Source organism: Pangasianodon hypophthalmus, chromosome 3 (assembly GCF_027358585.1).
Source record: "Pangasianodon hypophthalmus isolate fPanHyp1 chromosome 3, fPanHyp1.pri, whole genome shotgun sequence".
NCBI classification, from domain to species: Eukaryota; Metazoa; Chordata; class Actinopteri; order Siluriformes; family Pangasiidae; genus Pangasianodon; species Pangasianodon hypophthalmus.
This window is the reverse complement of record NC_069712.1, coordinates 13,187,601-13,204,639: the sequence shown is the minus strand read 5'-3', so window position 1 is coordinate 13,204,639 and position 17,039 is coordinate 13,187,601. Positions and strand designations below refer to the sequence as shown.

General features: G+C 38.7%; 1 protein-coding gene across 1 annotated transcript; it reads right to left on the bottom strand.

The window, feature by feature from the left end:
- Positions 1-769: 769 nt before the first annotated feature.
- lgalslb (lectin, galactoside-binding-like b) lies at positions 770-7,828 on the bottom strand. The gene is made up of 5 exons (XM_026942309.3): positions 7,251-7,828; positions 6,703-6,786; positions 6,508-6,596; positions 5,201-5,390; positions 770-4,361 (listed from the first exon to the last, which is right to left on the bottom strand). The coding sequence occupies exons 1-5, from the start codon at positions 7,281-7,283 to the stop codon at positions 4,218-4,220; spliced, it is 540 nt and encodes a 179-aa protein (XP_026798110.1). The 5' UTR covers positions 7,284-7,828; the 3' UTR covers positions 770-4,217.
- Between the last annotated feature and the right edge of the window lie 9,211 nt (positions 7,829-17,039).

The following is a 17,039-nucleotide window of genomic DNA, read 5'->3' as shown; positions in this document are numbered from 1 at the left end:
TAACAAATGCTAAGTTGAAAAGCAGATTTTCAACCAAGTGCTTACAGTGAGAGAGTGTAACCAGCTTCAAAACAGAATTTAAGGGCTTGCTATATGGTTTAAATCTCTTATTAGACATGCTTTTGGTAGTGCTACTTTTTTTGGCAGACCAGGTACACATTAAATCCTGATAAGTAGGGGAGTAAAGGCATAATGCCATGACAAAGTCATAAAGAAATCTAAAAAAAAAAACATTTTTACAACAGTTGCCTACTTTGTAAAGAACAAACCTACCACGTTTAATCGACTTAGGACAGCCTTAAATATTGTCAGTTTTCCCAAGCAAATAATTTTAAAACAATTTGGAATAATTTAATAGCCAGTCCACCCACTGGCATGTTTTCGCGAAGTGGGAGGAAACCGAAGAACCCCGAGGAAAGACACAGCGAGAACGTGAAATTCCACATAATAACCCAAGGTCAAGATCGAACTGAGGACCCTGGAGTGTTGAAGCCGCAACGCTCCTGCTGCACTATTGGCCCTAATCCAGTATTTCAGGCCAATATTGGCCCCAGTAGTGGTACTCAGTATCAGATCAGTGCATTCCTACATCCTGCTGTTGTAAATAGATATTCTGATATGATGGGAAACTGATATTGTACAGTTATGATGCGATTAATTTTTCAAGCTGTTCTACCTCCTCAGCAGGAATCAGTGACTAATCCAGGAGTAAATTTTGCAGTTGGATCCTGTTTTATCAATAAACATAAATAGATCAAACAAAGCAGTATTTCAGTCATTGAAACGTTTATTTTGTAGTGAATATCAGGAAAGGGCAAATATGTATTGCTTAGTCAGGTGTTTTGTGTGGTTTTATTTGACATTCTAACAATAGCCGCTCATACATTATAAAAATGCTTTTACATTACAGAAGTTCAGAGTAGTCTCTCACACATTCTAAGCTCAGTTTGGAAAGTGCTAAAGAAATTCTAATCAATCAGTGAAAGATTTTGGTAAAATGTTGATTTCAAATGCCAAAGCCATTATTCCACAGGCACATCTTTAAATTAAAATGCAACTACAGAAACAGAAAAGAGCCAATGTATACACTTCGGATTTTTGATTAACCCTTTCAATTGATTATACAACCACAATTAACATGACTGACCCCACAAGCTAGCTCTGTGTAATAGGCGACTGATACATGTGAAATAATCCCCAAACCAAACAACTGACACTTTAGACTCTTTATCACAGTAGTGATATGCCAAACTACAAATTCCCAGATAAAAAAAATTCTTATCATGCTATGCAAGGATAAAGAAAGCTATGGAAGTGTAATGGCTTAAGCTAGGAACAGTTGGATTAAATATCTCACACACAATCACTCTTTTAGTGACATTACATAGAAAATAAACCCTGATCAAAATAATATACATCCAAAGTCGTAAACATAATAGTGTACAGCCCGTGACAATGTCATCCAATTCAAATCCATTTGAATCTGGTCTAAGAGTTTTTCAAATTACAGTTGAAAAACAATGTAACATTAAGCACGGAGTATCTGTAGACCCTAGAGACTAATCAGGATCATAAGGAGCCTGACTTTTCGCATTAGATCCAAATTTTGATGAATGGGGGAAAGAAGGTCAGTTACAGTGACTGTACAGTGAATGCTTGTAAATCTGGGTTCTCAGGTCAGCTTGCTCCCTCCCCTTTGCTCTAGGAGTTGTTCAAGCAGCAAAATAAACAGCACCAGATGGAAACTCACAACATAAACGACAATTACGACCACAATACATTTTAGGCGCATGGTGTTGGCTTTAGAAATGTGATATTGTATTGATTATTAAAAAACTTTCCTGACCATCAGTTGTTCCACAGATGTTTTAGATATATTTTATCCATGATGGAATTCCCTGCATTGGACTCATAATCAAATAAAAAATGTAATCAAATTCACTACTATAATTTAACTATATATAAATGCCTTCTATAAGACACCAAGCTGTCAGCATCTAAAATTCATCCATACTTTAAGAGGAAAGAATATATACTGGGGTCTGGCTACATAGACATCTCTAAAGACAGTCGGGAAAATAACATGGAACAACAGAAACCATAACTCTACTGTCAGAGAGGAAGTTTCCAAATGAAAGAGACAACATGTCGATCTTCAATGTTGCAGTTTCATATCAGAATCTGCTTCTGGAAGAGCGATATTTAAATAGCTATTAAAAAGAAAATCAAAAGTGTGGCCTGAACAATGGCCGTATTCTCATATTGCTAAATGACTGGTAGCTCTGCAAAATATTTTCTTTAAGGTGTCTAAAGCAAATGCAGAGCAACAATTAAACATGCTACATTACTTTTTAAAACAGCATCTTTGATTTAATATGTAGAGTTTTAAGCACCTGCAGGGTAAAACCTGCGAATAAACCAAAAATACAATATTCCAAGTGGATATAATCAATGTAAGTGCAGTTGGATAATGGCTGTATCAAGTCCTCTGGCTTGTGAGATCTCAGAGTCTGGTGCTTATTCTGTTCTCTGCTGTTGAAATTCATTTAGTTCAGAGTGCCAATCGGTTTCAAGAATGTGACATCAGAGCTTAATGAGCTTAATTATTTCATCTTTTACTCCAGTCATGTGGGTATTTCAAATTCCTGTAGCCACTTAAATAAAGACATAACAGAGCCTGGTTAAAATACTTAATGAAAGACTTGAGTAAAATCCCAATACAGAAAGTATAATTAAGACATCAACTTTTACACTCGCACAGACCTGGAAAGAGACACAAATACTGTCCTTTTGCACTTCTGCATAGCAAGACATGGGACTCAGAGAGTGCTTGGGGTTATGAGATGTAATTAATGACTCACAAATGGTGCTAATAATAATCACCATAATTTTCATGTTCCAACTATATGTAAGCAGGTGCAAGGTAAGGAAACAGTTGTGTGAACATATGCCCTTCCATCTGGGGGAAAACCAAAATTGTACTAGAAGTTCTAGGAAGAGGCAGGAAATCACAAAGACATCTTGAATATATGACAGAAATATAGGACACATGAGAGAAGGCCATCCCTTAACCATAAAGTCCAGGAAGTAGCTTTGTAAGGAATGACACAAGGATTTAGGTGAACAACATATGTTAGTCAAGATAATTGATAGCTGAGCTTCCTTCATCTTCATCTTCTTCTTCCTCCCTATTAGCCAAGTTATCAGCATGGATCATGTTACATTCCAAGAAGAATTTATTTAACTACAATCATTATTATTATCACTAAGCTCAAATAAGAGAGGTTGTAAACATCAGCTGATTTTTTTCAAGATAAATGTACAATGTACAACACATTACTTTAAAAAAAAAAAAAAAAAAAACAGTGAAAAGGGCTATTTGACCAAAAATCCTGTCCTACGATTTTCAGTTAGGAGGTCATTGGCTGCTCATTAAGATTTGCAATGGCTTGTTGTAAACTAATTACTTCTGCCATCATTTCCAATGATAGTAATAAAACACCTAACTATTTCACAATGTACTACATTCTACATTAAGTCAGTGCAAGATGTTTATCTCAGAAAAAAGAAAGGTTGCAATAAACAGTAGTTATTCATGTTGTCAGTAATAAATACTTCTATACTCATTGCTGCCTGTTATTAAAACTGTAATCACTGAGACAGGTAATACATGAAATTCTTAGCTTGTGTAAGCCTTTGGCTGTAGTAATTCAAAAATTGTATTTGCAACTGTGCAACTCTGTTCAGGTGTACCTGTTTATATATATATATATATATATATATATATATATATATATATATATATATATATATATATATATATATATATATAATTTCCAGTAATTTCCAGAGTATCTTAAATTTTTTCAATAGCGTCAATCCAACATTATGCAGGAACAGGCAGTACCATATTGAGCAATTACACAGGGTCCCTTAAGCAGTCAACACAACAAGGCTTGTTTAATTTAATAAACACCTAAAGAGACAAATATCTGACAGTGCAAAGATTCACACGTTGCATCTCAGCCTATAAAGATGTGCAGCTAGAAAATGGGATACAGGAAAAAGAAAAAAGGAAAGAACAGAGTGAAGGAATGTAAGTAGTCATGATGTGTTTGATGGAGCAGAACCTCTCAGGCCTTCAAAAATATCACCAGACAAAGGTGGGTTTGGTCACCTGTCAGAAGTCCTCTCTGGAACGTGCTCCGTGTGCTGGATTAACCTAGCTTGGTGATCTGCAGACTTCCATTTATCCTGATCATATCAATGGTCAGCAAAGACTTCACTTTGTGATAAAAGTCAAACAGCTGATGTCCATCGACAAAGATCCTAAAGCGCTGGTGTTCACAATGGATCTCAATCTGCATGGATAGGAATAAAAATACAGAAAGAGCATGCAATCAGAGAGAGAGGAAGTAATGGAAAAGTTGAACGCAAAAGTCACTGAATTACACATTGTAGGTTCAGTATGCTGAAAGGAAGTGCTTATCTTTTAGTTTTGCATGCTTATCTCAGCTTTGTATTGGATCACTGATTGATCTGGTAGAGTGACCCGTTTCCTCCAGCCCCTTTCACCAACCTCATTATCTCAACCTTCTTTACATCCATCTGCTGTACAGCTCACTGCCATACACAGTTGCACAAACTACAATTTGGACTTTTCAGCTTCTGTAACCATTTTTGTTTAGAGGGGCTGTATGTTTGTCCATCCAATAATTCCATTTAATAAAAATTATGCTTCTGTGAAATACACTTCATTACACTCTATGGTATTACAAAAGGACATACAGTAGGTTGTAATAGGCTGTATCTAAGCAATTGGTGCAAACTCTCAACAGAATTAAGGCTAAACATTCTACATTCCTTCACAACTGGCCACAGCTTCAACAGTAAATATAATAATCTTTTCTGGCTCTTGGAATATGTGCCAGAAAACAATTGCTTAGCTTTGGAAAATGGCAATGCTGTGGTGCAGAGGTTAACAGAACAGTTTTATGCCACATGAAGCTAAGTGCTAAGACATTATTATGAACCCAAACATAAAAGTTTTAGTTTGATATTTACTTAATGTCTGTTGTCTGTAAAAAAAACAAAAAAGTTGCATTTAATATAGACTGCCAGCATCTCAAACCAGACATCCAGACATCTGAGACACTGCTAATAAAGATTTACACACTATGGATTAAAGGCTGCTAATTACCCTGAACGGCTGGTCCTGGATGAAGGGGAAGTATGGAATGGCTGTCTCCTCTTCACTCCATTTCCCAGAAACCCTTGCATTCCGCAAGAACTGCCGTTCAGCAAATCGGGCACTAAGTTTCAGGGCCACATCTGTGACCTCCTCCTCATCCTTCTGCGTGTTGCAGCTACAGGTTAGACTGACGTCAAAGCTGAACGCAAAACCACCATTTAACAAGGAGAAACAAGATAGATTACCTATAGGACATTGATTTTAACATGCAGTTTTGACATGTCCAGTGTAATTAGTATATACCAGAAATACCTCCAATGATTAAAAAAAAACTCCTGTTACAAGATACTTCATTCACTTATGTTTTTAAGGTTTTCAAGAATTGCTATTAATAAGTCATGTTCCATGAACTGTAGCTAAAATACTGAAGGAAAGAGGACAAATCCAAAAAACTTTTGATGTGTTTAATGCCCATGGTAACCAACAGCATGTCCAAATAAGGATGTCCACATTTTTTCAGTTACTGGCCATTTTCAAAAAGACACATACTTTGATTTGGCCAGTCTTGGCTCCATTTATTGGTACAAAAATGCCAAAATGGGAGTACAGTTTATCGGTGTGGCCAAAAACAAAAATAGATTTGCACAGGGTGACTTTCAGTGACACACCCACATGCTCTAACTGCTGTAAAATCTCTCTATGTCAGAGTAGGTAAACACCCATTGGCATGTTTACACACATGCCGTTCATCTACGAAGTCCAGAACATGCCCATGCGCAAGCTCCAGAATATGGACAAAATAATATATTGAAATTTCATATTATAGTATGTTAAAATACTTTTTTGTATATGGTTAATGACTGATCTATATTATTTTGACGAAAAATTATTTATGAAATCAACGATCAAAACACCCTCAGAAACAGATCTGCAGGGTTTAAGATTAGGATGCTCCCAATGCATAATAAAACTTCAGTTAATAATCAGCGGGCCATTTGCATACTGTAGGCTGTGATAAATCAGTATCAGTATTTGCAAAGGCCAATATTGCCATGATAATAAATGATATAGTTCAACTCACAAACTAAATAGACATTCATAAACTAACTTGACATTGTGGTTTTAATAATATTGATCCAGCAGTGAGCTAGTAGCAAGGTGAGAATAAACTGAAAATTTCACTCATGACAACAAGGATCTAGAGAAAGCTCCTTCTGAACAAGAAGGTCATACCTATTTCTTTTTACCATGCTAGATTCTATGACCACATGGAGATGACAATGATGCAATGACAGTGATCATATTATCATCACTACCTGTCTGGCTCTGCATCCACGATGCCCATGACTATGATTTTCTTACCAGGCCTCATCCCTCCTCTGATCCGGCCTTTGAACGGCACTGTCTGTGAGAATAAAAGGAAGGTGGATTAGTCAAAGCCCGGCCTAGGCTTGAGCAGTAGCCTATTACACGGCTTTTATCTTTTACTGTGATATATGAGGTTACTCCACCAGGATTCGTGAGATATCCTCTTTGTCAGGGGAGATCAAGCCGGCGTCTCCTAATGAATTGTTAAGATGATCATCCTCGGTTGTCTTCAGTTTTATCCAAGGTAGAAAAGAAAAAGCAGGTTTTAAGAACAATACCTGCAAAAAGAGCCTATTTGCTGCAATTTATGATTTATATTATGTTTATAACATGCAGGCAAGAACAATGCAAAAGCATACACCTTACAGATATTTCTCAAATCAGATATTTCTAGCATCTACAGACATAGCTATAGACGTGATCAGTATATCAGCACCCGGTGCAGATCTTGTTTTATGCTTCAGCGTTGAGGAGTTCAATGAACATCGCCCTAAATATTCAATTAGTCCATGATTACAGGCTCCTGTTACTCTAACGAACACTACACTGACACTATACGCCATACAACGCGCTTGTGTTCACCGGATTTCCGACCTGTAATTCATGCTGTATATGAAACCTTCATATCACGTTCATGCAATTACAGTGACATGCAACGCAGTAAGGTTTTAATAGGCTTTGGTATACTCACTATCGCGTCCTTTTCCGTGCTCGGCTCCGCCATCTTGTGCAGAAGACCATAGGATGCTTATAATAGTGCAGGAATCTGACAGCGGCGCGCGCCTTTCTCACAGCGGAGTGTTCCAGCAGCCACGCGATCAGCAGCACTCATCTGATCCCGAGACAAGACACAAAAGCTCCAATCTCATTCCCCACACCGCTGCGCGAAATTATGCTGACGTGGGTAAGAGCAGGGACGGAGCCTAATCCAGTGTCTACATCCAATCTTGGCTACGTCCCAAATCACACAGCCTGCTATGTACTGTACTAAATAGTAAGCTGGCTTATGTCAGAATAGCAGTCTATGGCACTACAGGGTAAATTAGTGTGGAAGTATGGTAGCATGCGGCTTGGGAATAATCTGTAAAGGATTCACAGCCCACAGTGCAGTTATCCTGATTTCCCACAGGGGCTCTTCAGTGCGTCGAGTAGTCGAGAAAAATGTATTGATTTACATTTACATGGTTTAAAATATCCTACTAAAGTGTTACTAAAACTCACAGTGTTCCTGCAGGTGTGGTTAGAAACTGTCATAAATCAGTCCTAAATCAGATCCCATGGGCATACACATGAAGGATGAAGGGGAGAGAGAGAGAGAGAGAGAGAGAGAGAGAGAGTCCAAAGATCAATAGACTGACCACATTTACACCCTATATACCCTAATCCCATGGATCTCAGTGTGGCATTTGTGAAGCATAACTTTTTTTTTTGTTACAGTGGTGGAATCCACAACTCTCCATTATCATAATTATGCCTATAAATAATGTCTTAGCATTTCTGCCTCACAGCTCCAAGGTCCTTGGTTTGATCCTGAGTTCAAGGTGACTGTCTGTGCAGAGTTTTGCATGTTCTACCCATGTTCGTGTAGGTTTCCTCTGAGTTCTCCAGTTTCCTCCAACTGCCCAAAAATATGCAGATAAGCAGATTGGTTGTGGTAAATTGCCCCTAGGTGTGAATGAGTGTGTATGGTGCCCTGTGATTGACTGGTGTCCCATCAGGGATGAATCCTCCTGCCTTTCAGCCAGCGTTGCTGGGATGGGCTCCAGATCTGCCGTGACCCTGCTCAGGATAAAACACTTCCTGAACATGAGTGAATGAATGAATATTGTCAAGTGGATTCTAATGACAATTTTAATTTTTAAAAAAGTGTTCTATGGGTGGGAAGGTTAGAAATAAAAAATGGCATTTAAATAACATACTTAATTTTTAAATAGCTTGTTTATAAAATAAATCTCTATTACGGGGTGTGTGATTTTAAAGTCCTCCCTGACTGCAAAAAGTTTGAGAATGCTTGCCCTAAACAAACTTCACCCAAACCAAAAGTGCAAAAAAGAAAAATCTTTGCATGTTTTGTTGTGTTTTTTAAGGCATTTAAAATAATTTAGCACAAGGGACTATATTTCAAATTGCTACAAATTGGTGTACAGTATGGGGTAAAGTGTATAACATCCTCAAATCAATGTATTCAAGAAAGGAATGTGAGGTGAGGATTGGCAACAACCAGATCAAAAGTTCAACATATAATAATAGCCCTCAAATTCTGTTTGCACTTGAAGAATAGTCCTGAAGAATCGTTGGACTTTAAAGTGTTAAAGACCCAAGAGGTGAACCCTGAAAAGAGTGCCATTAATCAGCTGGTTCTGAGACTCACTAACCCTGTAACCAGCACTAAACACAGAGCCCAGATCAGTACTGCTTTACACCCCAGTATAAACACCAAACAAATCATAACACAAAGTCAAAACAAATATCCAGAACACTGGCAATGTAAAACTGCAAGTCAGAGTAAATTAGAGTGTTATGAAACCCAGATCCTGACAAGGTACAGGCTCAGTGCCCACAGTGCCACTGTCAAAAGGAGCGAACAGAGGAACAGCTGGCTGCTCGCAGAGGAGAGACTGTGTGCTCGCTGCATTACAGGTGTGTTCAAGACAGAAATGCATTTCTTCCTCTACTGTAAAAAACACACAAAATTGTAATTCATTCATTCATTCATTCATTTGTCTTCAGTAACTGGCTTGTCCTGGCCAGGGTCAAAGCAGATTCGGAGCCTATCCCAGGAACATTGGGCATGAGGCAAGAATACACTCTGGACAGGACCATGAAGGGCAATATGCACACACATTCACAACAGTTTCACACATAGGGGCAATTTAGCATAGCCAATCCACCTACCAGTATGTGTGTTTGGAGGTGGAAAAAAAAAAACAGATAACCCAGAGGAAACCCACATGGACACTGGAGAAAAAAACTCAAAACTCCATACAGGTTCAGGATTGAACCATGAACCCTGAAGCTGTGGAGTGACAAAGCTCAAAATATCAAAATAATGTTGATACTTTCATTGTTTTTACTAGAATTCCTATTATTATTATTATTATTATTATTATTATTATTATCTATTGTTTTTTATTCTGTTTTCTTGTGTTACTGATGATTTTTCAACATATCACATACACACAAGCTAGTAAAGTGCCTTTAATTGAATTGTTGGTTTGTGTGTGTGTGTGTGTGTGTGTGTGTGTGTGTGTGTGTGTTAATTTATTTAATTTACTTCCTTTTTCTCATGCCAAGAAACAATATTGCATTCCAGATCCTCTGTGCGCTCATATACATAAATAAAAGTTGCACTGACTTCTCATAGAGAGAAAGTACTAATGAATGAAATATGAGAGCTTATTATACCGTCATACGCAAACAGATAATTACTAATGTATGATGAATCGTGCAATATATCTGAATCATGTGTAGTTTTATTAAAAAAAAAAAAAAAAGATAATAGGAAAAATAAAAAAGCCATATACAAAAGATACATAACTTTACTATTAATGTTAAAAGTACATTAACAGTGGGGAATTTTGAAAGTTTAAAAAAATGTCCAAACCTGAGAACTATGTCCTAGTTATGTGAATGTATTACCAAATATCCTCACAAATACATTATGCTTACTAAGGACAGCCTCAAAAAAATTGTAGAATTTACATGTAACTGGTAAATGTAATTCCTGTGACCGCCCAACTTTGATATTTATTTCATATATCATATGCAGGTATGTAGTGTTTGTTTATTAATATGTTGTGTTTCATTACAGGATATACTGCATAATGCTATTGCATACAAGTTAGCTTGAGACCTGAGGGTTGGGACCTGAAAATAAATTGGTTGTAAGTAATAATTATTTTAGACACTAGGGGGCAGGCTTGTGCAATAAACCAACAAACTGTCTAATGAGTTAGGCCATCTGTAGGGACTCGATCATTAGATCATTAGTAATATAATCATTTGGCCACATAAACGTAATGCTTAATGTCATATTACTTGCTAATGGTCTCTGGAGGATTGTATTAAAGGTCCCTATTAGTAAGTTATATTTTATATAAGGCACAAAAAGATTCAGTTCTACAGTTCTTCAGTTCTATTTACAGTCCACTATTCTACTGACACTAGTCACATCAACTTGCCTGGTTTTAGCAGAAACAAATACTGCACACCCATGAGTTCAGTGAAAACTGTGTGGATTCTTGCTGTTCCCTGAGTGAGGGTGAAAAGCAACTCACATTCTGACCCTGTCCGTTCATAAGTGTATTTGAGCATGCAAATTTAATAAGTGTTTATTTAGTACAGCCTGGGTGTAATTAGGTTAATGCTGCAGCAGCACAGTGCTCCTCTCCCACTGCTCCATTCTCCTCACCTTCTCATGCGGAAAGGCCTGCAGAAGGGCTTCACACTGGACACAGCGATCCGACTGGGTGCACCTGGGCCTGCTGAACACCTCATCTGTCTATACGCCTCTTTCTCCTGCTTGCAACATCCAGCCCTTTAACTGACACCAACCGTCAACCACCAGCATGGCTCTGGTGAAAAATAGGGCTATTGTGTTGCCAAAATCAATAAAATAATAAAAATGGGGCTGTGTTTAAAAGTATCCTGAATTCTTCAGGGTATATAAAACAAGGGTTCATGTCATTTGATCTAATACTGTCTAATAAAGAATGAAATAGACTCTCAGATCTCATATTTTGTCATTTAATTCACAATTTTCAAGCATGGGTTTTTACATTCTTCATCTATTATAATACTGTCTCTCTGTCTCTTTATTTCTATCTGTCCCTTGTTTGTCTGTTTTTTAATGTCACACTCCCACACACTTCCTCACACCCACTGCTTCCATGCTGCAGCTGTGTGTGGTCTGCCTTTTACTTCCTGTTCTGGCTCCTCACTCTGGGTCTTTCCCTTCAACATTTACACACTGGAAATCACATGAACCTGTTCATGCACACATGCAATCACATGCATTTACTCACATAACCTAAATGAAAATGCAAAAGGTGAACCATTTTTCATGAAAGTCAAGATCATCTGACTCCATTATTGTTCTCTCTTTTAAGATTTGTTATGTACAACATGGATGTGATAACTAAATTTAATTAGAGTAGATGAAAGAACTGGCGTGAGCACCTGTCTCTTAATAACTTTAGGCAAATGTGACTTTTTCTATATGGTATTCATGAAATTACATAAAATAACATAAGATGTCACTTAAGTCATTAGTGGCACATTAGCTTAAAGGTGTTACTAGACAAGTACTAATATGTCTCTTAGTCTCAACTCACACTGTTCAGATTTACCCTCTTCTCAGCTGGTCTTTGGTATCTCTATTCTGTCCTTCATAATCATTAACTCCCAGAGACCTTTGGCACTGACATCCAGCACTGAAATGAAAGGGAAAATGGATGTTATGCTTTGGGAGCATTTATTGCAGGCATAATTCTGGTCAACTTGTCTCCTTTGAGGGCAGGATCATTGCAAATTAATACAAAGATATTTTGACTATTCTCCTTTACCCTATGATAAAATATTTCTATTCTGATGGGAGTGGTCTCTTGCAGGATGATAATGCCCCGAGGACAGAGGGCTCACCAAATAGTTTGATAAGTATAAAAATGGTTTAAATTATCTGCTATGGCCTTCACAGTCAGCAAGTGAACACCTGTGGGAGATTTTGGCTGACGTGTTCAACAGTGTCTCTACCATCAAGCATCAAAACAACAGCTGAGGGAGTATCTTTTGGAAGAATGGTGTTCATCTCTCCAGTACATTTCTATGGAATTTGCACAATTTGTGAGACCTTTTATTCTAGAGAAATGGTTAAGCCTGCCGTTTTAAACTATCAGAGTAAAGTTATCTTTGTCTCTGAAGGTCATATCAGTTACTTCTACTGTGATGACAAATGACCTTGGTAATATGTCTGATTTTACTTGAGCAAATTGCTGTTTATCTAGTCAGTAGACATGGTGTGACAAAACACTCTTCTGTACAAACACTGCTCTCAACATTCTTGAAGCTTTACATTTTTCTTGGAATGTGTTTTTAATTACCAGGTGAGCATGTGAGTCTTTGGAATGTGCTTCATTTGCAGGTATTTGTATGAACATTTTTGTCCTTAATGTACAAAAAGTGATAACCACAATGCAGTAATGTATCATCACTAGTTAAGTGGGTTCCTTAGAGGGTGGAGTGCAGAGAGATGTAGGGGCCTCCACACAATGCACTCTACATTCCAGCCAGTGGGGGCAATGCTGTGCTGACATAGGCATTATATAAACATGTGTGACTGACTCTGTGTGTCTGTATGTGTGTGTGTGTGTGTGAGTGAGTGAGTGTGCTGAGCTGGGCTTGTGGTTGGCGGAGAGCAGGCGTGGCTTCGTTCCCTCCACAAGCCGAGCGGAACAGGATCATTCAGATAGCCGCACAAAGCCAACCTGACAGGGAGAGGTGGAGGGAGGGCGGGAAGGAGGGCAGAGCAGAGTGCAAGTCTACTGCAGTGACTCCCCCTATCCCCCCCCCCACACACACACTTTCACAGAAACAAGAAAGGCTGTAGATGCCCTCTATGAACTGAGCAGAATCCAATTATAAATGCAGCTGCTTAGGCAGTTTGTCTTTGCAACTATGACCACTGGTTCTAATAGTTGAATAGCTCTGTGTGTTATTCTGTCATACTAGTTGTAATATTTATGGAATAATCAAATAACCATCTCAACACTTAAAAATTGTAAGTTCCCTTCTTATAATGTGCTGCACACAACACTACACATGAAAAGTAGAGAAAAGAGGGAAAATGTGTGAGATATAGTTTGAACCACAATCAGCCAGAAATACAGCTGTGTGAGCTCAGTAATCCTGAACCTGAAACGGAAATTATTGTAGTTTTGTACTGCAAATGACATTGTCCAGAGTTGTGATTTTACAAAAATTTCTTAGCGTACAGCGTTGCTGTCTGGTTGCAAATGGATTTGGTAGAATTAAGAACTTTTCAACTTCACAACCAGGTCTGTAGCAGGTACGAACTCCAACTCCCACAATCAGTTTCCACAACCAGTTCCCATATCACATGACTCAGTCAAAGACCAAACTGAAACGTAGCCATGGTCATAATCGCCAGACTTCTAATGAGACACACCTGTACTCAATCACTCATACTGCTTTTAAATAATCAGGCTTTACATTCAGATTTTGCAAAATCTCGCTCTAGCATTTTCCTGTGACAATTCTTAGTCTACTTGGTTTGACTTCTGCTGCACAATCTGTGCTAGTTTATGCCTGTTCACCAGTCATCTGACCTTCTGCCTGTCTCTCATTTTGATAATTGTTTACTCACTTTGGTTTGTCTAATTTGAATGATTTTAATTAAAGCTGAACCTTCACCTGCAACAATCTGTCTGCCATTTATAATAGACATTGCCATTAGGACATGTAGTGGGTGACAACAGCACCAAAACTCTGCCCCTCATGTCTCGCTAGGAAACCTCACTGAACAACTCCAGCAACTGGGGATTCCTGGTCCTGCTCCCATTATACCAGCCACCAGCAACTAATTACACATTGCTCAACCCAACAAAGATTACCCCTTTACATCTACATCAGATTACCCCTTTACAACCATAAAAACCCTGAATACCTAACAAGCAAGCATTTCACACCATGAGATCTTTTTTTCAAGATTTCAGTTTACTATTTGACACGATTCTGTCAAATCTGATGTTTTATCCAAAATTTACCCATCAAGCTGCAAACCTGAAACAACAGAAACAGTCCTACCTGTTTTGGGACACCATCAGTTGGGACCTTAACCATGAAATAATGCAGGCCCTAAGACATTCAATTAGACCTGGCATAGTGGCCCCAGATAAAACATTTATTTCCTCTATCTCTGATGCCTTCGTCACCTGTGCGCATGTTTCTCTAGCTACTGGTCAACCTGAGGTGACCAAAACCTACCAGCTGCTTGTCACTAAATACTGGTGAGAATCCATGCTTCAGTATTTTATCATATGATGCTTATTGTGTGCCCAATCCAAAGTTCCTAGGATTCTTCCCACTGGCACACTTGCCACTCCAATTCCTCAGTAGCAATTGTTGCACCTCACCTTAGATTCTGTTAGAAATCTGCCCTTCTCCCAAGGCATGACAAATATTCTAGTGGTTGTGGACAGATTATCGAAATCCCTAAGACTTATTCCTCTCCCTGCCTTGCCAACAGCCTTTGAAACCACTGAGCATGTTAACCGTATTTCGACATCCTCGAAGACACAGTGTCTGACAGGGGGCCTCACTTCACTTCACAAGTGGGGTAAGCATTCTTGGAAAATATGGGAATCTTAGTCCGTTTATCATTTGGCTATCATTCTCAGGCCAGTGGCCAAGTTGAGAGAGCAAACCAAGAAAAATGCTTTAGAAGTTTTTTATTGATGTTGTTACATATTTTGATGCCCAGCTAGTTCAGTCGGTAGAGCATGAGACTCAATCTCAGGGTCATGGGTTTAAGCCCCACATCGGGCACCAAACCCAGCCATTGGGGTTGCAAGAGCTAGTGCACTCTCAGTGCCTGTCCCAAGCCGAGATAAAATGGGAGGGTTGTGTCGGGAAGGGTATCCGGCATAAAACCTGTGCCAAATTAAATATCAAATCATAAACCGGTTTCCATATTGAAGACGGAGGATCTGCTGTGGTGACCCCTAACAGGAGCAGCCAAAAGAAGAAGAAGAACAACTTGTTTTACATAATATGTAAAGCGACTTTGGATGTTAGAAAGGTGCTTAGAAAGGTAAATAAATAAATAAACAAACATTCTGTGCCAGTTAACAAGAAGAGTGGACACATTTTCTCCCAAGAGCCAAAAACTCCATTCATCACTCTGCCAATCATCTCCATACCAGTGCATGCTTGTTTACCAAACTCCTGTTTCCTTTGGAGTGCCACATGGATTCCACAAGATGTTGGAAACATTTCTTTGAGATTCTGGTTCATGTTGACATGATTGCATCATGCAATTTCTGCAGATTTTAGGTGCACTTTCATGCTGTGAATCTCCCATTCTACTGTAAGGTAGAAGGTCTCCCATTCTAAGGTGTTCTACTGGATTCAGATCTGGTGACTGGGAAGGCCACTAAAGAACATTGAACTCATGGTCATGTTCATGAAACCAGTTTGAGATGACTTTTGCTTTGTGACATGGTGCATTATCGTGCTGGAAGTAGCCATTAGAAGATGGGTAAATTGTAACCATGAAGGGATGCACATGATTGATTGGTATTAACGGGCCCAAAGTGTGCAAAGAAAACATTCCCCACACCATTATACCACCTCCACCAGCCTGGACTGTTGACACAAGGCAGTCTTCAACTGTCCAGTTTTGGTGAACCTGTGCCTACTGTGCAGCCTAAGCTTTCTGTTCTTGGCTGACAGAAGTGGAACCTGACATGGTTCTGCTGTTGTAGCCCATCTGCCTCAAGGTTCAACGTGTTGTGCATTCTGAGATGCTTTTCTGCTCACCACAATTGTACAGAGTGGTTATCTGAGTTACTGTAGCCTTCCTGTCAGCTCGAACCAGTCTGGCCATTCTTCCTTTACCTCTCATCAACAAGGTATTTCCATCCGCAGAACTGCTGCTCACTGGATGTTTTTTCTTTATTGCACCATTCTGAGTAAACTCTAGAGACTGCTGTGTGTGAAAATCCCAGGAGATCAGCAGTTATAGAAATACTCCAACCAGCCCATCTGGCACCAACAATCATGGCATGGTCAAAATCACTGAGATCACATTTTTTCCCCATTCTGATGGTTGATGTGAACAATACCTGCTGCTGCTAACCCATATCTGCATGATTTTATGCATTGCACTGCTGCCTTGTCATTGGCTTATTAGATAATTACATGAATGAGTAGGTGTATGGGTGTTCCTAATAAAGTGTTCAGTGAGTATATATTACAATAGTAATATACAGTAAATTTTGTTCCTGTCACTGACACATTATTATTATTATTATTATTATTATTATTATTGTTGTTGTTGTTGTTGTTGTTGCTGCTTAAATACTTAAACTCAGTAGCATACTTGCTAGTGCCTCAGTGCCGTTATTAGAATACCTATCATGTTACTACCTAACACTGCTAACTTTGCTGTGGGAACACACGACTGCACGGAAAGCCAAAAGCTGAAGCTATGTCTGTACAGCAACCCACATGTTCTGTATCCATAAAGCAAACTGTGATGCAGACTCATAACACTGATTTTTAGCATGCGCAATTGAAGTTGACCAGAAAATGAACCACAAACGAATTATACTCAGATCACCTGTGGAGGTTCACTTGTGGCTCATTTCTGAGTTCATTTGATGTGTTTGCATGTGGATGAAAATGCTGAGTCATCAATCTGAGACCTCTAGGATAACTGAAAGGGACTTACATGAAGGAAAGT

Bases quoted from the DNA above. Each gene is read 5' to 3' on its own strand.
- lgalslb (XM_026942309.3), bottom strand. From the start codon at position 7,283: ATGGCGGAGCCGAGCACGGAAAAGGACGCGATA. The intron at 6,597-6,702 runs GTGGAGTAACCT...TTATTCTCACAG, and splicing joins AGGATATCTCACGAATCCTG to ACAGTGCCGTTCAAAGGCCG. The intron at 5,391-6,507 runs GTAGTGATGATA...TTTTGCGTTCAG, and splicing joins GTGGATGCAGAGCCAGACAG to CTTTGACGTCAGTCTAACCT.